The sequence below is a fragment of the Mesoplodon mirus genome, assembly GCF_964341445.2.
Source record: "Mesoplodon mirus genome assembly, chromosome: 14".
In the NCBI taxonomy this organism is placed as follows: domain Eukaryota; kingdom Metazoa; phylum Chordata; class Mammalia; order Artiodactyla; family Ziphiidae; genus Mesoplodon; species Mesoplodon mirus.
In genome coordinates, this window is record NC_138990.1 from 79214330 (window position 1) to 79241183 (window position 26854).

The 26854-nt window shown below is 46.4% G+C and overlaps 1 protein-coding gene across 1 annotated transcript; it reads left to right on the top strand.

The window, feature by feature from the left end:
* The first annotated feature begins 1615 nt into the window (after positions 1 to 1615).
* On the top strand, positions 1616 to 26500 carry SLC1A4 (solute carrier family 1 member 4). The gene is made up of 8 exons (XM_082642957.1): positions 1616 to 2425; positions 13022 to 13064; positions 15001 to 15063; positions 16745 to 16911; positions 19151 to 19384; positions 20927 to 21121; positions 21422 to 21556; positions 23613 to 26500. The coding sequence occupies exons 1-8, from the start codon at positions 1899 to 1901 to the stop codon at positions 23839 to 23841; spliced, it is 1593 nt and encodes a 530-aa protein (XP_082499083.1). The 5' UTR covers positions 1616 to 1898; the 3' UTR covers positions 23842 to 26500.
* Positions 26501 to 26854: the final 354 nt, after the last annotated feature.

Consider the following 26854-nt stretch of genomic DNA (forward strand, 5'->3'; position numbering starts at 1 on the left):
TAGGGGAATCAGCAGGATGAGCAGGCATGAGGAAGGCCACCAGGAGTTCAGTCTTGGACATGTTGAGTTGGGATGCCTGCAGGATACCCAGGTGGAGATGTAAAGCAGGCAGTTGGAAATGGCAAATCCTTTGCATAAAAGTGGTAGTCAGAATGAAGGGAGGGGCTGGTTGGCAAAACAGAGAGTGTGTCTGTAGAAATTCCTCTTTCTTCAGTGCACACAGAAATAAACTTTGCTCTGCAAAACCAGATAAAAATATGTAAGCTCTTCACCTGATTTGTACCCCCCTCCCTCAAAAAAACCCTACAAACTCCAGTCAACAGCTGGCTGGCTGGCTTCAAGCAATGAAATCCTCACTGTCTCAAAATGTGGACATCTCCTTAAAGTTCTTTACTAAGGCATATTGATTTGCATAAATATCTGTGCTGACATGTTTTAAGATGACTCCTTTTCTGCAAGAGATCTATAGTAAATTGTCTTCCTCCTTAATTCAGGTTGGCCACACATAAGAAAGCTTCTCTTTCACAAAAGTCTTAAAAGAACAATTCCTTTCAAAAGCAGAATGAAAAAAATATGAAAATCTAATAAATGTGACAGTAAAACGACTCTGCAGAGGTTTCTCTCATATCTGCTGTGACCAGAGCAGATGTTAAAATAAATAAAATTTGAAATAAAAAGTAAATGAATCTAATGTGAACATTAAGGAACTTTTTTTTTTTTTTTCGGCCAAGACACGCGGCTTGTGGGATCTTAGTTCCCCGACCAAACCCAAGCCCTCAGCAGTGAAAGCTCGGAGGCCTAACCACTGGACCGTCAGGGAATTTTCTAAGGAACCATCTATTCAGGCTGGCTAAACCGCTGTCTGCACTATTTTCATACGATGGCTGGGGCCCAGGGGATGGAAAAGCTTAAAACCCAGTGGCTTGTGTGTTTCAGCTGACGTTACAAGGTAGAAACGCGACTGGAAGTGGTGGTAAGAGCTCTGTTTCTTCTCTAAGAGTTTTGGTCTTCAGCTCACATACCGCAGACAGCTGCCTGGCGACCCAGGGCCTATCCCGGCGGCCCCAAGCCACGCGCTAGGAGCGCGCCCAGGATCCCCTCACGCGAGGACCCTTCCTAGGAGAGGAAGGCGGGCGGGCGGGCTCTGCGGCGGAAAACGGGCCGCGCGGGGGCGACAGCACCAACCTTGTTGGCAACCCCTCCCCTCCCCCAACCCCCAGGACAAGGAACGTCACTGCGTTCCACATTCTCCCCGACCCTCTGACCCCGAGGGCCCAGACCCCGGCCGGCCCGAGCGGCCCCGGCAGGTGCCAACGAGCCCTGGCTGTCCCTCAGGCCCCGCCCCCCCCGCGGTCGCCGGGAGCGGGCCTCGGTTAGCGGGGCCTCCTAGCCTGCGGCCGCCGGGACTAGCCGGCTACACTCGCACCCCAGCCGCCTCAGTAGGCTTCCCCGTCCGGGCCGCCCCTCCCCCCGCGCCGGTGGCCAGGAGCCGGGCGAGGGGCTCGCGGAGGAGACTCTCGGGCGCTGATTGGCCGGAGCCGAGGGGGCGGGGCGGTGGGTGTGAAGGGGGCCGGCCCAGGTCTCTCAGAGCTCCCTCTCTCCTCCGCAACTGCGAGCTCCCTCATTACATCATCTTCGGCCCGTGGCCGCCGTGCAGGACTGGGCGCGGCGCGATCCACTCACCCCAGGGCTCCAGCCCGCTCTCCCGCGTCTCTCCTGGCCCTCCCCGCACCTGCTCCAGGGCCAAGACCGGGAGAGCCCCGCGGGCTAGCTCCCAGAACCCGCTAGGCACAGCTAGCGGACCTCGGCAGCTCCGCCTGATCCATTCATTGAGAGCCGCGTATTTTTCCGGAGCCCCAGTCCCCCGCCTCCTCCAGCTCGGAGCCGCGGGTAGCGCCATGGAGAAGAGCAGCGAGACCAACGGCTACCTAGACAGCGCCCAGGCGGGGCCTGCAGCGGGGCCTGGCGCTCAGGGGAGCACGGCCGGACGCGCGCGGCGCTGCGCTGGCTTCCTACGGCGCCACGCGCTGGTGCTGCTCACAGTGTCCGGAGTGGTGGCGGGTGCCGGCCTGGGCGCGGCGCTGCGTGGGCTCAAGCTGAACCGCACACAGGTCGCCTACCTGGCCTTTCCTGGAGAGATGCTGCTCCGCATGCTCCGCATGATCATCCTGCCGCTGGTGGTCTGCAGCCTGGTATCGGGCGCCGCCTCCCTTGACGCCAGCTCTCTCGGGCGCCTGGGCGGCATCGCCATAGCCTACTTCGGCCTCACCACACTAGGCGCCTCCGCTCTCGCAGTCGCTTTGGCGTTCATCATCAAGCCTGGATCTGGCGCGCAGACCCTTCAGTCCAGCGACCTGGGTCTGGAGGAGACGGGGCCCCCACCGGTCCCCAAAGAGACAGTGGACTCATTCCTCGACCTGGCCAGGTAACGTCCTCCCTTCCCCGCCAGCCAACACCTCGCCGAGTGCTCAGTGGGAGACGCCAGCTCTCTAATGCACTCTAGTTCATACTCATACACCCTCATATACTCCTAAGAGTTCATTCTTAACTGGCTGCTGGTGGCTCTTAACATTTTTTAAATATCAAAATAACGTCTGGAGGCTTTGCATATTGACCACACCTTTGCAGACGTCAGCCGGGGCGCACCTGACATTCTCAAGGATCGGTACTGCATCTTTTAGCAAGAACCAGTCCTACCGTTAGGTGGGAGTGTGTTAGGGAAGAGGCAGCGGTCTCACCTGTACTTTACTCCTTATGCTCTCTGGCTGCCTTAACTAGGGAAAACGTTCCAACCACGCCCCAGTGTCCTCACCCAATTTTCTCCCCCAACGGTGCCCAAAAGCTTCTGGGAGCATTGGTTAAATTTTGCCTGTTGGACCATTCTCACCTGTAATCTATGGCCTCTGTTTCAGCCCTTTGGCTGGTAGGAAGCTGGCAATTTTTTGAAGAGTTGTCAGTGGACCCAAGGATAACAAGGCTGGAGTTAGTTGTGCAGGGCTCATTGCCCAGAAACATGCCTCTCCTGGGAACTTGGGACAGGTTGCTGTCAATCCCCATAGTCAGGAACATTGTAGAGTATTATGAGTTTCAAGGGGCTTTATTTGTGGGAAGATGTGAATTCTAGAGAGGAGAGAGAAAGAAGCATCTTCACTTAGCTTTGCCTGCTTTTTGTGACTCTTAGAAGTTGCATTTCATCCCTTGAGATGTAGTGTAGTTTTTGTGGATTGGCCAAAGCCTCAGCCTCTTTTGGTTTCTCCATTAGCCCAGAGTTCACAGATGGGAAAACTGCAGCCTAGAGGCATTTACTGACATGGCCAGGTTCAGCTGAGTGAGGACCTCAGCTGGCTCCCCCTCCAGATTTCCAATAATTCTGGATTCAGAGCCTTGGACATATGTTTTGTCTTGAGTCACCGAAGCAAAGCTCCTTATTGCTGAGGCTGTGAAAAACAGCAAACTCTGGGCAAAGTGACTTGACTCCCTGCTGTTTCTATTTCTCCTTCTGGAAAATGTGATGACTGTCTGCCACTTAAGATTGAGAGTGTTCATTTAATTACAACAGGAATTCCCTGGCAGTCCAGTGGTTAGGGCTCTGCACTTCCACTGCAGGGGACACGGGTTCAGTTCCTGGCCAGGGAACTAAGATCCCATATGCTGTGTGGTGCAACCAAATAAGTAAAATTACAACAACAACAACAAAAAAAACCCAAAGGAATTTACATAGAAAAAATCAAAAAGCAAACCTCTCTGATGAGGGGGACCAAAAAGTTATTACCAAAACTTCTTACCAAAAAGACAGGTGGAGGTGGCCTATTAGAACTTTGATGAGCTACAGCGTTTGTCTAGTGTCTAGCAGCTTGATATTTGGAGTCTTTAAAGATCCTTAAGGTTTGAGGACTAACTTTTAAGTGGGTACTGAAAAAGTCTACTGAGGGTGAGAGTACCTTTGGCTTACTACCTTCAGCATATCAGTCAGGGAGGAAGGTTATGGGGTTAAGGGAGTCTTTTTTGCAGGGATTAGTGGCTCGGAGTGTGGATGCTCTGACCTGCTGATGGCACCCCATAGAGACGCTAGTAGCATTCTTTTATCTCCGAGAGAGGCAATGGCCAAGAAACAGGGGACGGGGGTGGGAGTGAAGGAGGGGTTACCTTATTCTACCAGCCCCAGAAGGGACTTATTTCCTGATCATGGTTTTCTAGTTTTAGATACAAACCCCTTCAGCTCCTGCTTCTGAAGTGAATGACCCATCCTTATGGCTTAGTGGTCAGTGTAAGTACAGACTTTCAGTGACTCGGGCCACAAATACAGGGAAGGACCAAGAGAACATTTGTCGTAGCTTGTTGGGGGTAGGTAGTGTTTCATAATGCTTCCAAGGGCCAAACTTCTTTAATCCAGCAGGTCATGGATAGAGGTAGGGAAGGTGGTATGGGGAAACTGAGACAGAGATTAAGTGATTTGCTCAAGGACACAGAGTGGTTTGTCGAAAGAGAGATTAGAAGAACTATGGGTCTCATGCCCCCTGGTTCAGGGCTCTATTTCTCCCACTCTTCCCTTCCCCAAGTCAACATGCCATAGAAATGAGGCCATGCTGGTGGCCTAGTCCCATCTCCGAAATGTTTGCTCTGATGCGCATGTAAGTGTACCAGGTAAGGGTATAGTCAGCTCGGGGCAGACGCTCACTTCTTGTAAGCAAAGGAGTTGAGCCTCTTCAGTGAAGGAAAGTGACTGTGTAGGTTGGATTTGACTCTCATTGAGCAGCTTTTGAGGAGAAATGGAGTCCTGAGCCACGTGGAAATGCTTCCTGGGTCTGGGGACTCTCTGGGTAAACATTTTAAAATTGCTTCCATCAAAGAAACCAATTTTATGGTTTCATAAAATTTTATGGATGCCAATTTTCAATTTTATGGATGCCAATTTTATGTGACTCCAGGCATGTTCCCTGGCAAAGGCAGGGCGCAGTCCTTTCTGCCTGTGGGCAAGTGAGTGAATATGAGATTCTGTGGGCAAACACCTCGATGATCCCGCAGGCCTGCCCCTGGTAACTGCCTAGAACTTAAACGCCTGGAAGGAGTGGGGAAAGTCTCAGGTGACTGATTGCAGCTGCCGCCAAGGCTTTGCTCAAGTCCATGACCTTTCCAGATCGTGGAGTGCCCCCAAACTCCCACTGCCTCTCTCTGCCATGATTTCTAATTTAGTTTTTCAAGATGGAACTACAAGTCAGAGAGAAATGAAGCTAACAGACACTGATTATGCCTTTTAGGAAATTCAGAATGCCGTTGCCAAGTGGTTTGATTTCCCAACACAATGTATTAGAAATAGCATAGCAGACTGGGGCATGGGGGTGAGGCTAGAGCAGGCCCTTTGCGAGCTGAGAAAGGACAGTGGACAGCAACTGGCAGGTGGGAAAGTCATGGTCTCCTCTTGAGCAGCCCAAGCGCCATGCTTTGGAACCTGGAAGAGTACGGGACTCAGTACTGGGTGTGACCCAAAGTGACTTCTAAGCAGGTATTCAGGAACCCAGTCATTGTGGAACTTCTTGGTCCCTAACAACGCTTACTGACTGTGGGTCCTAGGACATGTCCATACCTTTCTGTGCCTTGGCTTCCTCATCTTTATAATGGGGATGATGAGAGTGCCTGCCTCCCAGGATTGTGGTGAGGGTTAAATGAGTTATGTCTGTATAGCTCTAAAAATAGGGCTGACCCAGTAGATGCTTGCTCATGTTATAAATGGGGCAAGATTACAGAACAGTTGTGGTTTTTTGGTTCACATGAGTTAATGGGGATGGCTCTCTCTTCATAGTCTGAAATAAATGAGAGTGAGTGGGAAGAAAAGGATGTTTGAGACCTCAAGATGACTTGAAGCTAATGTAGCCTTTAGGTATATTGGGAATCACATGGAGCCTGGAGAAAAAGGGGAACAGTGACTATGTTTTGAACTAATATAATCAACACTGTAGGAAATTTGGAAAATGGAGAAAATCAAAACTAAACACAGAAGAGCCTTCCATGCTGAAATGGGGCAGAAATCCCCACATATTCTTCCTGACATCTCAGTTTCTTTTTCCCCTGCATGACACATGTCTGGTCTCCAAAGTTGACCTAGTTTTCTTCACCTGTCAATGGAAAGGATTCAGGCAACTGACCTCAGACATTCCTCTGAGTGATAATATTTGTGGTTTTCAAATGGAAAACCAGAGGCTTATCTGCCAATGAGGCAGGTATCTCCTGGGCCCGGGACACTGTCTGCACTGGCAGCCAGAAGAATGGTCCTGGGCCACTGTCTTGCAGAAGGGGCTACCATGTGCCTGGTAAAGACAACTGAGATTTTGCCTGTCGCCCAGTTTTCTAGACTTTATTGCTTTTCTTGTGCTCATTTTCTCAACAGTGGACAGTGCTTGGAGCCTTTCCCTTCACACAGGGTGGTGCTAGGGACTTACCTTCCTTCCCGAGAACTGGGTGAATATGATGCCTCTCAGGCTGCAAAGAACACATTTCTTCAGTAGGTGCGAAGAAACCTGTAGGCAAGATGAAGACTCTTAGCGAATCTAACATGGATCCAAATTAATGGAGGTTTCTCAGCCTAACTAGTCACTAAAATTGGCAGCTTAGAATATTTAAAAAAAATTCTTTAGCTCGACACCATGCCTGAATAGTTTAGAAAAGAACATAAACCCAGAGAGGTAGTGTGGATAGTGATGAAGAACAGACACTGAAGTCAGCTACCCGGTTTTGAATCCAGCTCTACCACTTCCTACTTGTATGGACAAGTCATTTAGCCTCTCTGTACCTCAGTTGCCTTATCTGTAAAGTGAGGTTAATAATAGTGTAGCTACTACCTAGACTTGTTACGAGGATTAAATGAGTTAATATTTGAGTGTGTTGCTAATATTCTAGTGTGTCCCAGCCTCTCAGGGACAGCTGAGGGCTACTTGATAGAGAATGAGTACTGCTCTTAGCTTTATTTCCTTAAACGTCCCCCACCCCAGGGTCCCAGCCTTAGCCTTTCAGGCTGGAATCTAAAACTGGATGTGGGCCTCAGAAAGAGGATAGGTTACTCCCCTACCCCCTACTGTCTCCATAGTGTGAGACCGTCACCCCCAGCCCTTCCTCTGCTCCCAGCCTTGTAGGGGGTAGCAAGATCTGAAGGGGCACATTCCTGTTAACTGAACCTGTAACAATAAGCACTAGGGATAATAAATATTTATCAGGTGTACATAGAGTGTTGTATCCTGTTCCGAAGAGTCTTTGAAATTTTCATAAATTCGGTAAAGAATTTTTGAACTTAAATGAAAGGAAATACTTTTGGAACAGAAAAAATATACCAAGCCAAAGTAAATTGTTTTACAGTCTTCTCATATGGAACAGGGAAATGCATACCACCCTTGACAATAGGATCAGAAGAACAAACACACCAGATGTATGAAGAAGGAACATTTCTGAAGTTTTTCATGGTGTGAGCTGCACCAGTCTGCACAGTACCACTAACAGAAGTTCTGCTTTCAAAACTTCAGCCTGAGCTCATACCAGTTTTTCTGCTTCTTTAAGTACTGTGTCCAAAGGTTCCTAAAGCACCGGAAAGGCTCGTCCATTCATTCTCTCCCAATTTGGTCTGACTTGGGTCTCTGGATTTAGTAGTACAGTCTTGGCATTTTTTGCAAATGTTTTTGACTTAGACCCACTATGAGAAATACATTTTAAATAATGGCATATCCACATACAGGCACCTTCACTCCCACATATACAATCTGAAACACAAGTCCTACAAAACAACATTTTAAGTGTGATACATGCTGATCTTTTCTACTCTGTCTAATGTATTACATCTTTTATAAAATGCTGGTTAGAGCCAGGAAATTGATTCCATGGCCAACTAATGTTTGAAAAACTTTGGTCTAATGTATATCTGGTATTATGTAATTCAAGGAAATTTCTCAGGGTCAAATAACAGAAAAATCACATATTTGAGGATTTAAATAAAATAAAGAACCTCAATGGTTAGAAGCACCCTAATACCCAGTGAAATTGAGTGCTGTGCAGAGGTAAGCTTGAGAAAACCATTTGATCCTTCTGATTTCCAGACCGTGGATCTCACAATTCCAGATCTCTACTATCTAATATGATAAACACTAGCCACAAGTGGCTATTTAAATTTAACTAGTTTAAATGTAAATAAAATAAAAAATTCAAGGACTTCCCCGGTGGTGCAGTGGATGAGAATCCGCCTGCCAGTGCAGGGGACATGGGTTGGATCCCTGGTCTGGGAAAATCCCACATGCCGCGGAGCAACTAAGCCCATGTGCCACAACTACTGAGCCTGCGCTCTAGAGCCCGAGAGCCACAACTGCTGAGCCCGTGTGCCACAACTACTGAAGCCCACACGCCTAGAACCCGTGCTCCACAACAAGAGAAGCCACTGCAATGAGAAGCCCGCACACCACAACAAAGACCCAACACAGCACACCCCCCACAAAAAATTCAGACCCTCAGTAGCACTAGCCATATTTCAAGTGCTCAATAGCCACACAACTACCATATTGGACAGCATAAATATAGAAAGTTCTGTTGGAGAGTGCTGGTCTGTATGGAACATGAATGGTAGATATAGCAAATTGATGTCTCTGGGCACTAAATGAGGGGTTGAATTTGATCATTTCCAAGATCCCTTCCAGCTCAAATGTCCCTCATTTTGAAAGCCGAGATGGTTACTCTGTCAATGTGAGGAGCTGGGAAAAGTGCCTGGAGACAGAGCTCTGGGGGAGCAAAACTGCTTGCATGACGAGCAGCTCATCCCTGAATACAGGAGAGCTCAGGAGTAAGAAAAAGCCCGAGTTCACAGTAGCATCTTGTTTAAAAGTCAAAGGATAGAGAGATAAGAAGAGTGCAGAGAGAAGAACAAAGTCAGAGGACTGACACACCTGACTGTAAGACTTGCTACAAAGCTACAGTAATCAAGACAGTGTGGTGTTGGCAAAAGAATAGACAAATACGTCAATGAAACAGAAGAGAGCCCAGAAATAGACCCACGTAAATATGGTCAACTGATCTTTGACAAAAGAACAAAGGTGATACAGTGGCACAAGAATAATCTTTTCAACAAATGGCGTTGGAACAGCTGGACATCCACACGTAAAAAAAACGAATCTAGACACAGCCCTTGCACCATTCACAGAAATTAACTCAAAATGGATCACAGATCAGGGCTTCCCTGGGGGCTCAGTGGTTGAGAATCTGCCTGCCAATGCAGGGGACATGGGTTCGATCCCTGGTCTGGGAAGATTCCACATGCCGCGGAGCAACTAAGCCCGTGCACCACAACTACTGAGCCTGCGCGCCTAGAGTCCATGCTCAGCAACAAGAGAAGCCACCGCAATGAGAAGCCTGCGCACCGCAACTCAGAAAGCCCACTCGGCGCAACTTGAGAAAACCCCCGCACAGCAACGAAGACCCAATGCAGCCAAAAATAATAAATTTTTTTAAAAAAACTTCTTAAAAAAGAAAAAAAAGTGGATCACAGATCTAAATGTAAAACACAAAACTGTAAAACTCCTGAAAGATAACATAAAATGACCTCTGGTATGGCAATGACTTTTTAAATACAACACCAAAGGCACAAACCATGAAGAGTAGAGAAAAATGTTTTGCCTTACTCCTGCAGCCTCACATGCTCCTGCCCCTGCTCCTGGCCTGTGGCAACCAGGGGAACTGAAGGAAAGGAGTGTGATTCTGTGGGTTCAACTCACTGCCTGCAGGCGATTCCTTCCAAAGGATCAATATTTGAGAGCTGAGTTATGTAATCTAAAAAGAGTTCAGTCATCCCATTGAATGTACGTAATTTTTTGGTTGTCAAATCTCCTTTGCAGTTAGCGCTGTATCTTTTGTCCTAACTTTTTAAGCAATTTTGAGATATGATTTACCTACAAAAGATGCATCCATTTCAGGGGTGCAGTTCAATGAGTTCTGACAAATAGATAAACCATTTAATCACTACCACAATCCAGACACTGAACATTTTTGTCTCCCATGACCCTTCTCAGCAATTCCCACTCTTCATCCCTGGCCCCAGGCGGTTTTGGATAGAAAGTTTTGCTTTCTATCACTATGGATTAGTTTTGCTTTTTCTAGAGTTTCATGGTGATGGAATCGCTCAGCATGTACTTTCCTTTGTCTGGCTGCTTTTGCTCAGCACGATGTTGTTGAGATTATCCACGTTGTGTATATTAGAGGTTGATTCCTTTTTATTGCCAGGTAGGATTCCATTGTATGGATTTATCATAATGTTATTTGTCCATTCATCAGTTGATGGACACTTCAGTTTTGAGCTATTATGAATAATGCTGTTATTCATACAGGTCCTTTTTGCAGACATATATTTTCATTTCTCTTGGGTAAATGTCTAGGAGTAGAATTTCTGGTTCATATGGTAAGTGTAATGTTTAACTTTATAACAAACTGCCAGAACACATCATGTTCTTAGGAACTTGATTTTTTGTCAGGAGTCACTGTTTTGACTCTAGTATTGAATATACCCCTCTGTTCCCATTGGATTTTATAGACTAGATATTGTAGACTGTCTGAAAACAGGTTGACCAAACAGTGGCTGTTTGGTCTAGAAGTTCTGGGTTAGGGTCCATTCTGGGTGAGACAGTGTTGGGTTATTGCTTATGCTAAAGACACCAGGCAGGTCAACAGCTCATTCCTGAAGGATGTGAAGTATTTGCAGGGGAAATCATCCCCCATGGAGAAGACAGAGGGCTTCTAACCCAGCTCTTTCCTTAACTTCCCTGTCTTCTTAGGGGGAGAAGCAGGTGGCCAGCTCAGTCTGAGAACTACTGTGGTGGATGCAGAATGGGCGAAACCTTGGCTCAGAGCCTGTTTCTGCTTCTAACTAGTGTAGCAAATGTAAATGAGATACCAAACGTACTCCTACAAGACTGAGAAGGGTGCTTTGTAATGGAAATAAGAGGCAAATGTAAGTTGCTAGTCATCTACACACTAAAGAATAGTCAATACAAATGCCTAGTCTGTTTCTGCCTTTCTTTTAAAGTAAATATGCTTGTAATAGGAATCAAACTTAAGATCACCATTTTGCAATGGTTAATTCAACAGAAGATCACATTTTGTCTGTTTAAATACAGGCATGTACTTGCGGGTGTTCTCTAAGTATGTTAAAAGCAATTCAGATTTCATAGACAAGCAAGATGGGAAAGGCTGTGTTGCAGTCTCTAGATGCTGGCTGTCTATGGAAGCCTCCTGAGTGTTCTAATGAAGTCATTTTTGTGTCTCGTTAACCCTTTTGGTGAGTGTATTCATTATCTATTGTATAACAAATTACCACCAATTTAGCAGCTTAAAATCACACATATTTATTATCTCATAGTATCTGTAGTATCAGGAATCCTGGCACAGCTTAGCTGGGTCTTCTGCTTCAGAGTCTATTATAAGGCTGCAATCAAAGTGTTGGCCGCAGCTAGGGTCTCATCTGAAGGCTTGACTGGGGAAGGAGTCACTTCTGAGGACTCGTGGTTGTTGGCAGAATTCAGTTCCTTGAGGTTCGGACTGGGAACCTCAGTTCCTAGCTGGCTGTTGGCCAGAGGCCACCCTCCATGTCTTGTCATACGGGTCTTTCCAATATGGCAGCTTGTTTCATCAAATATGCAAGCCCAGAAAGCAATAAAGAGTGTCTTCTAGCAAGATGGAAGCCACAAGTTTATGTAACCAAATCACAAAAGTGACATCCCATCACCTTTGCTGTATTCTGTTGGCTAGAAGCAAGTCATACCCATTCCCCACCCGCCATGACACACACACTGAAGGGGAGGGTATTACACAAAGGTGTGACTACCAGGAGGCCTCTTAGACTCTGCTTGCCAAACTGGGCTACAGTCAGACCTGCCTACCCCTGAAACTGAATGCATGTAAATAGTTGCCTAGAGATTCTAGTGCCATGAACAACTCAACCACAGAAGTAAGAATGAGTGGATAAGGTTGGCACAAATTGTAAAGGATGGTCTTTTACTCTTCTAGACTTACTCTTACAGGAAGTGGGTAGAACAAACGGATTATCAGTGGGATTTTCTTGTATATCATGACCAGCATCTGTACAATATATGATCCAAAGGAGGCCCTCAATAAAAACTGTGTGCATGAATAGATTTTGGTTTCAAAATCTAGTTTAACTGGATCAGTTCTACTGCTCTCCTTTTATAACAAATATTTATACTATCCTTCATCCTGAAATGAAATCCATAAATAGAATTTACCTACACACACATAATTTCAAACATCAATATGACTTGACTGTAATATAAAAAACCTACCAGCTTGGTGGTTACCAGAGGTGGGGGTGGAGAGTGGGAGAAATAGGTAGACGGGGATATTATATATTTTTAAAAATAGAAATAAAAATGTAAGTATGCTATAAAGTTTTAAAAAAGAAAAAATACTAAAGGAGAGTAATTTATAATAAAAATAATGTCAGGATGTGAATGCTCTAAACCAAAATGGTTAGGTGCTTGCTTCTGAGTTTAGAGTCACCATTAATGGGACAGCTTTACATTCAGACTGATATTTAGCAGAACAAATGTCTGGGACCTGGCACTTCCCCCTGAACACAGCCCCCCAGTTCCAGGAATGCCCCCCAGTTATTACAACAACAAAACACTCCTTTGGATTTCACTAGTGGGCAATGCCACTCCCCGTTGAAAATCACTGCACTAGGGCTTAGCCTCTAGGGGAAAGGAAAGTGATGCAATTATTCCAGTTTCCTTGGACACAGCTTACCTAAATATCCAGGGGTACCATGAGGGAGATGAGGATAAAGATCAGTGCCCTCAAAGTATCTATTGGGGCCCTGCAGCCAAAGCACAGTGGGTGCTTGGATCAAGCAGAAGATGGCAGTAAATACTGGACGTGGGGAAAGAGGGAACCCTGTGTGTCAGGCTGTCAGGAATGGGCATCTTAAAGTGGACACTTTGAATACCAAATTTTAAGAATACTGACAAAATGCTTTCTTTTCCAACAGAAACCTGTTTCCGTCAAATCTTGTGGTTGCAGCTTTCCGTACGGTAAGCTTGATGCTTTGCTAAAAATATGAAACTTTGGGGAGGGGTGGGTTATGTATAAATTACTGCTATAGAGTTAGGTAAGGTGGAACAGGGAGGGTTGTGTTGTTAACAACACTTAGTATCATTGGCCTAAAATTTATAGATATACCCCTGGAGTGAAAACAAACAAAACAACAAGAAACCAAAAATTTTTCCAAAATATCCCACTAGTTCCAGTATCTTTTCATATCACCTAATACCCTCAAATCACATTTTTGGGAGCTCTTAAATATTTTAGATTTTTTCTTTTTTTTTTTGGCTGTACTGCGTGGCTTGTGGGACATTAGTTCCTTGACCAGGGATTGAACTTGTGCCCCCTGCAGTGGAAGCACCAAATCCTAACCACTGGACTACCAAGGAATTCCCTAGAATTTTTTAAAAATACATTTTAATCTTTTTTTCTGATTATAGGGATAACGTATGCTCCTTGCAAAAAATAAAAATAAAGTGCAAAAAAGTAGAAGAAAATAAAAATCGCCCATAATCACTACCTAGAGCTACCCATTAACATTTTGGTATACATTCTTCCAGTATGTTTTTTCTATACATGTGCACATTCACATGATTTTAAAATAATTATACTACATAACATTGTTAGTATGTACACGTGCTACACATATTGTTCTGTAACCTGCTCTTATTGTTAACATTTTCTCATGTTGGTAAATATCCTTCTGCATAAGTTATTGGCTGTATTCCACTGTATGAGAGTATCATAATTTTACTCAACCAGTCCCTTGTTGATGGTTGTTTCCAGTTTTTCCCTAATTTTAGCAATTCTTCAAGTAACTCCCCTGCAGCCATGCTTTATATAGAGAAAGAATATAAAGGTCTAGATTAGATGGACTAAACTGATTGCCTTATTCAAGCCAAGACTTTTCTGTTTCTACTTACAGCCTTTCTTTAAAACAAACAAACAAACAAACAAACAAAAAAAACCCTGCATATAAACATAGCTGTGGCTTGTATGTATAATATGAGCTAGGAGAAAAATACAAGGTTTGCGGGGCTTTCAGTGCCTGGCACAGAAGGTGTGGGGTGGGTTTTGTTTGCCCTGCCATCCTTAATCATGGGACAGCTGAACATCTCTGCCCATCTGAAAGCTTGATAAGTCAAAGCTGAGAGAGACCAGAGCTCTTTAAAGGCCAGTTCAAAGCAAGCCTCTGGGTCTGAATCCTCTAAGGGGCTCCTCTCAACAGTTCAGAAGCCAGGTGTCCTTAGAAGGGTCAGGAAGGGTGTCTTATAACAGAGTCTCCTCAACGATAATGCATACTGCCCCAGGGAGACAACGGTGTGTGTCGGGCAGAAGTGTGTGAAGTCAACTGCATGACCAGAGTTGGAGGGACGTTTCACCTCTGATGAGTGGTCTCCCAAGACTTAGCGCGAAAATGCTGTCTTGCCTTCCAGCCTTTGCTTTGGGGAGTGGAGGCTGAAGGCAGATTAGAAACAGATGCTGAAAAGCAGTCAGGCTCAAATAAGTTCTGGAACATAGTGGAACATAAATAAATGAATGAAAATAAAATAACACATCGAAAAGTGTACTTCGGCATTGTGGAATGAATTCCAAGTTTCCCCAAATAATATGAACTCTAAGCTGTTTGAGGTATCAAACCATCAGCTTGAAAGTGTGCAGACCTTCTCCAAACCAGCGACCAGGGGGCATAGGAAATTCTCCCCATTTCCCTGGCTTCCTAAATAACCAGAAGTCTGGAGTGCATGCTGCCTTGGTCTTAAGTAACTTTTGCACAGTCCTCAGAGGCCCTTGTCAGGCCAGCCAAGTGAGGAATGCCCAGAAGACCTGGAATGAAGAAGGACAGAGTAGCAAGCAGTCCTCTCGGTTCCTCCAGGTGGTCTTCAGCTGTGAACTGACAGGAGTTTTTCTTTCTCTCGTTCACAGTATGCAACCGACTATAGAGAGGTGACCCACAACACAAGCACTGGAAACATAACCCGTGAAAAGGTAAAACTTTTTGTGAGATCACTTGTGGCAAATACTTATAGAACAAATAATGCTTCATAACTGAAGGAGCATATGCGATGCCTGTTTTTCTCAGCCGGACTGAAGACTTTGGGGTTTGAATGGGCTGTTTGAAACACACGGGTTAGGTTTGCTCCTTTGGCCATTTACCTTGTTTAGTGGATCCATTTCATTGAATTGGAGCTACTTCCCCCTTTCTTAGAAAAAATAATTTTATAACACCCCTTCTGCTATTCTGAAATATAATTAATAGGTGATTTAACCTATGCCTGCACATAGAATTTGTCTTGGGGCTTTAACTCACTATAACCACCATTCATTCACAAGTTTTTTTTTTATATAAATTTATTTATTTATTTTTGGCTGTGTTGGGTCTTCGTTTCTGTGCGAGGGCTTTCTCTAGTTGTGGCAAGCGGGGGCCACTCTTCATTGTGGTGTGTGGGCCTCTCACTGTCGCGGCCTCTCTTGTTAAGGAGCACAGGCTCCAGACGCGCAGGCTCAGTAGTTGTGGCTCACAGGCCTAGTTGCTCCGCGGCATGTGGGATCTTCCCAGACCAGGGCTCGAACCCATGTCCCCTGCATTGGCAGGCAGATTCTCAACCACTGCGCCACCAGGGAAGCCCCCATTCACAAGTATTTTTGAGTACCTGTTGTTTACCAGACACTGAGCTAAGTCCCAGCCTTCACGCTATATAGCTGGAAGGGACAAGGGACCTCAAGAATTATTCAGTCCAGCCATGGAGCTGCCATGGGGAGAAGGAGGGACTTTGCCCTTCCCCACCCCCTAGTACACCTCCTTAGGGCTTGAGTGGCTCTGAGTCCTACCAGCCTTTCTTTGATTGAAGGAAAAGTTCTACTTTTTTAAAAAAGTCGAAAGCTATTAGTTTAGTCCATTTCACTTCATCTTGCAGATGAAGCACCTGAAGCTCAGAGAAGTTATTTAGTATCAGAGCTGGGACTAGGGTTCAGACTAGAACGGTGGTAAAAATGCTCTTTCGGTTTTTACCACGCTGACATGTTTCCTGTTCAGAATTTCATAATGTGTTGTGATGGAATAAAATGTTCCTCAAACATATGCTTAGAGTAGTGAGATTCAGCACTGCTGGAAAAACAGAATACATTATACCTGTACATTTTAAGTCAGTGATTTAGGAAAGAATATCTTGAAAATATCCATGTTGATTCTGAACATCTTTTTTGAAATTCGTCAGTGAGGAGACTATGGTAAGAGCCTAGCAACAAAGAATTTGTTGACATGTAGGAGGCAAAGTTACAATCACTGACTCTTGATCTGAAGGACCTTTCACCAGTCAGCTCTTCTTTTAAAAGCAACCCTTTGAAGTGATTGTCCAACCTCTAGTTGAATATATCCAGTGATGATGAGCTCGCTACTTTCTGCTTCAACCTAGGCCCATTTTGAACAGCTTTCAGAGTTAACAACTAGGTGAAGATTTTGTGTTTTGACTTCCATATCCTCAGACTCCATCTCTCCTTGAGTTTCCTGCCCCTTGATTTGTGAAATCACTGAGGGTTAAAGAAAATAGGAGCCTTTCCTCCTTCCGGGCACAGTGTTTCAGTCTGGCAGAGACAACGAGCAAATGCATTCTTTAATTCTCACTCATCTGTTGTAAACTTAGACCCTTTGTCCCCTCTGATCCTACAGATCCCCATTGGCACCGAAATTGAAGGTATGAACATTTTAGGATTGGTCCTTTTTGCCCTGGTGTTAGGAGTGGCTCTGAAGAAACTCGGCTCTGAAGGAGAAGAGCTCATTCGTTTTTTCAATGCCCTCAATGAGGCGACGATGGTGCTGGTGTCATGGATTATGTGGTGAGTGTCACCCTGCCACCTGCTGTCTCTCTCATTTCTCCTGCCATCCAGAAAAGAACCTGACTTAGCTGTTCTAGGTCACCCCTATGGGACCACCTGGACCAGTGCTCTGTATGTGGTTGACGTACCACAGGCCAGTCTTGGTACAAGGGGTGAAGGACCTCAGAGAAGCAGGCATGTGTCATGGTTACCAATCACTTCCTCATCACCCACAATGACCCCTGGGTTTTATCATTGGGGATTTATCTATGAGCCCCACCACCATCCCATATCACATGGGATGCCCATATCATCTTGTGGGGCAATGAATTCCATAAATTTGCTATCTGCTGTATAAAATAAGGCTCATTTCACTTTAAAGGATAGACTTCAAGCTTCAGAAGGGCCCCTTCCTATAGTATTTTACAACATGGAGGGTAAATCCATCTTCACTCCATACATATATGTAAACTTGGAATGGTCTTTCCTTTATGTGAATGTTTCTTTATGTAATATCAATGAAAGGGTAATTGTTTAATAAAAACCATCAGATTGATTTCTGGCTAACAAGGAAAAAGTTGACAAGATCTCTTAAAGTCACTTCTCAGAAATCATACCGATTTCAGTGCCAATGCCTCAGAAGCTTTATCCTGCTGTTTCACTCAAGCCAGACTTTGTGGGTTTTAGCTTCTACCCATTCGTTGCTGAGAAACTAGTTTATCCTTTTGTGCACAAAGCATCTTCCTTATTGTCAACCCTTAAATATCCCAGAACGTCTCTCTCTTAGATGGCATTGGGATGGCAGCTGCACTGATTTTAGGAGAGAAGCCTGGAATTTGGTAAGAAAGTTTGAGATTCGGTGGGAAGCCAAGTTCGGAGCCTCCCCTGGTGGTGTTTATCTTGCTTAACCAAATTTTCTTGCTCACCCCAAAATTCCAGAGTCTGACTCTATATTGTAAACATGACACTTCATATGACTGCTGTTGTTCAGGGGAAAAAAGTATTTTCAGAAAGGAAAAAATGTTTTCATCACGTCGAGTTCTTTTCCTGGCTTATTTTTTTAGTCTAAAATCCTCCCAAAGGTTGGATTAAAGGAAACTGCGCAAGAAAGTGATGTTCGTATGTTAAGACATTTGTTTTCAATCTGGAAACCAATTTACAGTCATTCCTTCAATGTGATGTATTAGTTACAGAAGCAGATATTTGGAAGGGCAGACCCAGCTGAGTGTCTTAACCGCAGTGAGAGATCTGTTGCCCAAAAATTGCCTATGCATGCATAGGAAGTAGGAGTGGTTATCAGAGGATGGGGCTGGCTTGAGGATGGTCCCTAAAGATGTTGGCCTAATCTATAATGTTTTAATTTTTTGAAAGGAGAATGTTTTCATGTGTTACTATGGGATTTTAAAATAATACTGCTTAGAATATCTCTGGGAAGAAAACTCAAGAAACCAGTGACATTGGCTCTCTCCTTGGAAGGAAGATGAGTACTTGGGTACAGAGGTGGGAGGCAGACTTCACCCTTTTGTACCCTTTAAAATTTGAACCGTGGGACACTATTATGTATATAATTAAAATTTACAAATAAAGTCGATAGTTATAAAATTCTGCCTCAATTTATATTAAATTCAAAACAGCAGACTTTTGTTCTTTGTAGCGCCCATAGTTCATTTCTTCCCTTCCTTCTTCCCATCCTGCCATTAAAAAAATCTTCACGCTCCAGGAGTGTTCCCAGAGGGTCATTGTTAATGACTTTTTCCCACAGAATCATGTTTTCCAAACCACAAAGAATTTAAAACTTCACAAAAGACCCAGCTTTGGCTCAATTCTGTATCACAGCAATTCTGCAAAATAGGTGTCTTTTGTGTTTCTAAGTTCTCAGAACAATCCTGAGCAAAGCTGAAAGTCAAGCTCACAGCCCCAGAGGCTTTGCTCTTGAAGAGTTCCTTGCTTTCCACTTGGGAGCCCATATGGTTGGTTGCATCCAGCTGTTAAGAACATACAATATCCAAGGGGAAAGAAGTCTGTGTCCTAGTCCTGACTCCATCACCCACAATGAGCAATCATGTTAGTTTTACTCAGTTTCGTGGCCTGTAAAATGGGCATGGTATACCCCCATCCTTTTCTGTTCCTTAGGGTCATCCTAGGGAGAGGTGAAGACCACCTAGTTGAGAGTCCCTGCGTTTTGTGACAGGAAAGGCCTACATCTCTCAGCCCCAGCATCACCACCCTTACTGACCAGTGCCCTTTGCTCATGTCCTAGGTACGTACCTGTGGGCATCATGTTCCTGGTTGGAAGCAAGATTGTGGAAATGAAGGACATCATCGTGCTGGTGACCAGCCTGGGGAAATATATCTTCACATCTATATTGGGCCATTTTATTCACGGAGGAATTGTTCTGCCACTTATTTATTTTGTCTTCACGAGAAAAAACCCATTCAGGTTCCTCCTGGGCCTCCTCACGCCATTTGCAACAGCATTTGCCACGTGCTCCAGGTGAGTGGATTTCAGGTGCCCTTGGCTGCTCTGAGCAGTATTAATATGGAACCAGATGAGCCTGTGGTGGATGCACAGCCATCATCTTGACATATTTTAATTTCTTGAAGACTCTAAATTGGTGTCATCTGATTTTTTTGTACTACCAGCCCCACAGGTCTTTGGAAGTGGATTTTTAGGATTGCCAGAATGAGGGATTGCCTCATTCCCTTCTCCTTCTTGCTGCTTAGAGGTCAACTGGACCATTACTTAGTCCAACTGTGGGTCTTCACCCTAATTAGACCTCTGCCTAAGTGTAAGAAGGCAGCTACTTAAAACACATTGCATGGGATTAAAGATGCAGACCTACTAGAGAATGGACTTGAGGACACGGAGAGGGGGAAGGGTAAGCTGTGACAAAGTGAGAGAGTGGCATGGACATATATACACTACCAAACGTAAAATAGATAGCTAGTGGGAAGCAGCCGCATAGCACAGGGAGATCAGCTCAGTGCTTTGTGACCACCTAGAGGGGTGGGAGATGGAGGGTGGGAGGGAGGGAGAAGCAAGAGGGAAGAGATATGGGGATATATGTATATGTATAGCTGATTCACTTTGTTATAAAGCAGAAACTAACACACCATTGTAAAGCAATTATACTCCAATAAAGATGTTAAAAACAAAAACTCACTGCAGGGAAGTTTCTAGAATGATACCTGCCCAATTCTTTCTCCCTTTGGATGGGTGAATTATTTCCTAAATAAGACCAAGGCATTCTGGTGAGGGATGCATGCTCAGCTCTCTAGGAGTCCACAGTATTGTGGGATTATCTCATTTAGTACAAAAGATGGACCTTGTCATTATTTGAAATCCTTCACACAAAAATTGGGCTTTCCAAATACATTAAAGGAAACTTTCAAAGGATGGCAGCACATCGTTTCACTCACACATTTAGTTTTTGCCTTCCTACTGCGTGTTTCCTCCCATCCTGACTGGCTATGTATATGACAAGGTAGTGGGGGGAAAGAATGAAGCAGGTAAGTGTCTCCAGCTTAGGCAGAAACAAGCCTACTCTCAACTGTGCCAGCCACACCCTGCAGAATCTGCCGAGCCCACTGGAGAGAGCGGGTCTTATTCTTTGTAATCTAGAAAAACAGTTACTCTTTCTAAACTCTCAGAGCCATCTCGGCTTCTTGGTCTAAAAGAAAAAAAAATCATAGTTTGCCTTTTACTTTTTGGGAGGAAAAACATTCAAGAGAGGAGACGCACATTTTGTACCATGAGACAATGTGTGGTTCTTGAGAAATTTGGAACAGGGGTATCCAGGTTAAAAAAAAAAACAAAACAGGTAAATCTAAGGAGTCCAATTTTGAATACTTTGGGAGTTAACAAAACCCCACATGTGACAGAAACTTTGCAACAATTCTGATATTTCTCTTATTTCAAGGGGAGAGTACCATAAACTAGGATGGTGCCAATTGCTCTGTTCCCAGGTCCGAGCTGAGTACTATGTTAACCTGGCGAGGAAGGACTATTCTCATGGTTGGTTGTTTGCATTTCCAGCTCTGCAACCCTTCCCTCTATGATGAAGTGCATTGAAGAAAACAATGGTGTAGACAAGAGGATCGGCAGGTTCATCCTCCCCATCGGGGCCACTGTGAACATGGACGGCGCAGCCATCTTCCAGTGTGTGGCCGCAGTGTTCATTGCCCAGCTCAACAACGTGGAGCTGAAAGCAGGGCAGATTTTCACCATTCTGTAAGTTCTGTGGTCTTTCCTTCATCATTAGGCCTGGTTCAAAACTTGAGGTCTTTTTCTTGTGATTTCCTTAGAAAAACTTTGTGAATACCAATCTCACCATGATTCGGGTGTCTCATTTGTAAACTGAGAACAGCGTGAATTCATTACTTGAAGAGAGTGAAACCTCTCAAGGGCACAGCTGACAGACTCTAGGGTTGTGTGGTCTTCAGTTTCCAAGCCATGGCTGCCATGTTCTGCATGTCTCTGTGCCCCCTCATACTCTGGGCTAATGGCTGATCCTGCTGTCCCATCCCCTAGAGTGACAGCCACAGCATCCAGTGTTGGAGCAGCAGGCGTGCCAGCTGGAGGGGTCCTCACCATCGCCATTATCCTGGAGGCCATTGGGCTGCCCACTCAGGACCTCTCTCTAATCCTGGCTGTGGACTGGATTGTGTAAGTAGCAAGTCCTAAGGGCACCGAATAAAAGAAAGTCTGTAATGAGCTCCCTAGAAGCTTGGCGCTCCGCTGGCCTGGGGCATGCAGAGAAACTTAAAACATGTCATTACTGAGAACTTGCTCAGAACATTCAGGAAAGCCAGGGGCCCAAGGGACTATGGAGATTGTTGGCTGCATAGGGGTCATAGCCATTGGAGCAGCGAGCCTTCGGGAATGATCATCCTTGGCCTGGAACATCCAAGGAGTGATTTCTGCAAGGGGAGAAAAGATGAGCCCAGCTAATGCGAATGCCATGGCTTGGGCTCAGGAGCGGAGTTAGGAAGGAACTGTGATCCAGATGACCATTACCAGGGCTCCCATAAAGACACAGAACAGTTTCTGAGTGTTGCTTCCTTGAGTCCCATGATACCTTTCTCAGATACAAACAATACCTGTTTTATAGGGAAGGTCCGCTGAGGTACTGATGTTGGACAGTAGAGCCTGTGAATAAGAAAATGAACACTGGAGCCCGGGTACCTGGGTTCAAATCCCAGCTTTGCCATTTACTAGTTGTATGATATGAACCATCTGTGCTTTGGTCTGCCCATCCGTCAAATGGGGATAAGAACAGAACCTACACCAGAGTTATGGTGGAGACTAAATGCGTTAACACATGCACAGCACATAGAAGAGTTCTAGGCACATGGGGGAGCGTTCAATCAACACTGGGGAAGAAAGACACTCCTGGCCAGGCTAGTCAGGGCTGGGCATGGGATACCCTAAACACTGGAGCCTGGCCCTGGGCTCATGGCTCTACCCATGGTGGTTGGGAATGGTGGTTTCCAATCTTGTGTTTAAGCCCTGGAGACTTGAAGGGGCTTCTCAGAATCCCTACAGCTCCTCGGGGGTGAAATTGTGACATGTGCCTTGGAGACCCACCTTGTCCAGAGAGCACTTGGGAGGGAACTCAGTCCCTGCGATGGTGTGTTGCGGGGAGCTGGAGGGGACCAGAGCTGCGTGTCTGAGGCCCTGCCTCCTTCCTCACCCCGCTGTCTCCTCTACGTGGGAAGTACAGTCACGAAGGGGCGCTTAGCCAGGCCGAGGGACGCAGGGCGCCAAGCGGGCTGCCCAGGCGAGACCTGCAGTCACAGGAGCCCTGTACCACCGCGACCTCTGATTCCACAGCCCTCAGCTTCTCCAGTGCTGCGGGCAAGGTCACATTTTCCCCCGTTCTTCAGAATGGGCACAATACTTCCTCTGAGCCCCAGGGATGGGGGATGGTTATGGGGGTCTGGGAAGACAAGCTTCTGGAAAGGACAGCGCTGTTCTCTGTGAGATGGTGTTTGCCACCAGCCAGGGAAAGCATGTGGAGGTTACAATTCAGTAGAGATGCAGTGTCAAAGTGAGACCAAGAAGGCAGGTTCCCACAGCGCAACCGTGAGTGGGAGAGAAGCTGGACCCAGGACGGAATCTATGCGATCATCCCAGCTGTCTGTAACTTTTATACGATGGTGTCTCACACGTGAAATGCATACATTGAAAGATTTCTGGAAGGAAACAGATCCAGAGGTCAATACTGGTTCACTCAGGGTTGTGGAGTATGAGGGGGGGCACAGAGTGAATTTTGTTTTCTCCTTTGTACTTTTCTTTTTCCCAAGTTTTCTTGAGGATCTGTTACTTTCATAAAAAGTATTTGGAGGGGCTTCCCTGGTGGCGCAGTGGTTGAGAGTCCGCCTGCCGAGGCAGGGGACGTGGGTTCATGCCCTGGTCTGGGAGGATCCCACATGCTGCGGAGCGGCTGGGCCCGTGAGCCATGGCTGCTGAGCCTGTGCGTCCGGAGCCTGTGCTCTGCAACGGGAGAGGCCACAACAGTGAGAGGCCCGTATACCGCAAAAAAAAAAAAAAAAAAGTATTTGGAGAAAATCACTTTAGCATCAAGTGAGGCCCTGTGCCCTTACTAGCTTGCTCTCCCTCAGTGTCACAGCTTCCTGGTGGCTCAGCCCAAGGCGACATCCGCCCCCTGGTGGCTCCAGGTAGCATTGGCTGTAATGCCTGCCTGTTCTCTTCCCCCCAGGGACCGCACCACCACCGTGGTGAACGTGGAGGGTGATGCCCTGGGTGCAGGCATCCTCCACCACCTGAATCAGAAGGCAATGAAGAGAGGCGAGCAGGAGCTGAGAGAGGTCAAAGTGGAGGCCATCCCCAACTGCAAGTCGGAGGAGGAGACGTCACCCTTGGTGACACACCCAAACCCCACCGGCCTTGCGGCCAGCACCCCCGAGTCCAAGGAGTCAGTTCTGTGATGGGGCTGGGCTTCCAGCTTGCCTGCCGGGGATGCCCGCCCCATCGGTCCAGTCGGCAGACCCGGGCACCGCCTTCACTGACTTTTAGCCTCCCGTGCAATGCTTTGGCCCAGTCACCGGTTTGAGGATTACTTCTCAGCACAGGCATTGGGCTTCCCAGTGGGAACTGGTTCCCAAGGACCAGGACACTCTACCATTTGGCTTACCATGTCTAGGTGCAACTGTGTACACCCCAGCTCTGTTTGGAAACACACCCTCGAGCTGCCAGGCGCGGGGAGTAACAGGCTCATAGGAGCTGGTGGTTAAAGCTTGGAAAATGCACGTGTTACTTCATTGCACCCAGGAAAGCTCAGCATTGGGTGCTTTCCGGGCAGACCTGGACGGGTGGCAGTCATCTGTCGCATTGCCTCGTGAGCCACAGTAATTGGAAAAATTCTCAAATTCATAGCCGTGGCTGGAATTCGCTGAGCTGGGCCTCAGGTGTTGAGAGTCTACAAATCGGCGTGACTGGCTTCTGGGTCACTAGGCTGGAGGCGCTGCAGGTCGTCGAGTTAGAAATACTCCATGGCGTTAGCACTGCTAGGGTCTCTGGTCAGTGGCACTAAGTAAACAATTACATTCTGAAGTCAAAGAAAGGAGGGGGAGTACAGGCTGCAGGGGAAAGGGAAGCAGCCTGATCAGGCCAGGACACACACACACACACACACACACACACACACACACGCACGCACGCACGCACACACACACACACACACACACACACACACACACACACACACCCCATTCCGGCCCCAGCCCTGGCCTGGGCTTATGTCAACACTGTTGTTCTACACCCATCCACTCTGATTTGGCATCAGGCCAGAGAAGGGCCCCCTCCTCTGGGGAGGTGTGATGTGTTCATCACATTCAGGACCCTGGCTGGTCTAGCAATAGATTTTAATCCAACTAGACCCTCCCTAAAATGCTGCATTGCAGCAAAAACAAATATTTTCAAAACCCCACAAACCCACCCCTTCATTAGAGTGAGGTACCCCTGTTCCCAGATGCCCTAGCTTTGGCTGATTTCCATAGACTTGGTTTCCTTTCCCTCCAGGACATCAAAGTTTAAAATTATATAAGCTAAATGGTCCACCTGATACTTACTGACTTGAGCTGAACCTAGGGGAGGGGGCTTTACGGAGAGAACAAGCATTGCCCAGGATAGGAAAGGAAAACCTACAAGGCATTAGACTGCTATTTCTCTGTGGCTGTTGGTGTGTATCTGTGGGGTTACCTGCAGCAAGTCCTGGAGCCTCACTTTACCCCATTAGTACAATGGGGCTGATGTCACCTGCCTCTTACCTACCTCAGAGGGATTTGGTGAGGCAAACTGAGTGAATCCGTGAAAAACGACCATTTCGCATTTTGCTTCTTGGATATCAAGTGCTAACACCCCCGTACCCTCCTTACTGTTACCTAAGTGATAACCTAAGTTCTCCAGGAGGCTCCTTCTTCTGGGGAGGACAGCTTTTACGAGCAGGGCTTTGTTCTGTGTGCAGGAGCAACTGTTACCACGTCACTTGTTCTCTTAGTAGTTTCTTGTTAGCATCAAATGCAGCCTTTTCCTGATGTCCTTCATCTTTTTGTGAATTAACTACCCCACCTCCCAGCACACTACTGGGTACCTGACCTCCCCGTGACTCCCACACCCAGGCACCATTTCTGCCACCGTACACTGGCCATTAAAACTCCCAAACTTTCAGCCTCACTCATTCCCTTGTCACAACTGGAATGGGGGAAGGGGGGACAGAGAGTGAAGCTCCCCTGTATTAAGACTGGGGGGCATGGACCTGAGCAGAGTGGGTGGGGAAGAACCAAGGGGCACGGAGCAGACCTGGCCCTTTTCCCTTCAGCCCTCTTTAAACCAGCTAAGTCACTCCCGTCTCCTATGAAGCAGGAGTGACCAGGAGCTGGGCTGAGAGGAGCCTGGAAGGCTTGACCCTCTGGCTTGTTGCTGATGCCTTCTGTTTTCAAAGGGGAAACAATCACATTGATGGATCCCAAACTGCAAATGAACATTCACTATTTTTCAGGTGTCACTAGATCTCATCTTTCCTTCTTCCACATATATACATGGCTATGTAGGTACACATACATATATGCAGCATGTATGTGGGAGGTATACATGCGGGTAACATCTATATGTATGTGTGTGTGTATATTTTAGCTCCAGTCCGGGCGAGTTTGAATTTGGACAGAGGTGGACTAACTGCAAGTTGCATGTCTTTGGCATCCTGATTTTCCTGTTTCTAAAGGTGAATTTTACAAAACATGGACAGTAGAGCTGGACAATCAGACTCAGGGACTGCGCATCCTCTATCCTGGACCTGGGATTGCGGTGAGGGGAGCGCCGTGCCTGGGGAAGGGTGCTTCCTTGTAAAATCCAGATGGTGATTGCTCCCCCTCCCTTGGCTTTCTCCCTGCTTTTCTGTCTGCAACAGGAATCAGACCAGGAGTGACCCGGCTGGGGAAAATGCCACTTTCTCATTGCCTGAAGATGTCTCCCCTGCTCTTCTAACATGTTGTCGTAAATACTGTTCATCTCTGACTGTTTTGTATGTGTGACACTTGCCTTAAAACATAGCAGTCCTCAGAAAAGAATACAGCCTTTCTACTAGGATCTGCACGTCCCTTTATTCCTTCCTTGTGTTTTGAAGTGGTATTTACTGGTGGAGCTCTTCTAGGGGAGGGCCTGGGGGTGACTGAATTGATTGTTTTTCTAGTAGCGTTTAGCCAGCAGGACCCCCTGAGGCATGGCAGGCCACTCAGGTGGCAGAGCTGCTGCAGGACAGTCACTGATGTCACTTGCGGTGGTGAGCGTCCAGGCTCCTGGGCACTAGCAGGGATCTTGAAACAGTGAGTGGTTTTGCCACATACTTCCATAAAGTCAAGTCTCATTAGGACAAGTAGGTCAACAGGCCTTAATTGACCATCTACTGTAAGCCTAGAGCCAAGCTGAAAGAATGCCCCAAGA

Excerpts from the sequence above, each read along its gene's own strand:
- SLC1A4 (XM_082642957.1), top strand. The coding sequence starts at position 1,899 with ATGGAGAAGAGCAGCGAGACCAACGGCTACCTAGACAGCGCCCAGGCG. Across the intron at positions 2,426-13,021 it reads TCATTCCTCGACCTGGCCAG|AAACCTGTTTCCGTCAAATC; the intron begins GTAACGTCCTCC and ends CTTTTCCAACAG. Across the intron at positions 16,912-19,150 it reads CTGGTGTCATGGATTATGTG|GTACGTACCTGTGGGCATCA; the intron begins GTGAGTGTCACC and ends CTCATGTCCTAG.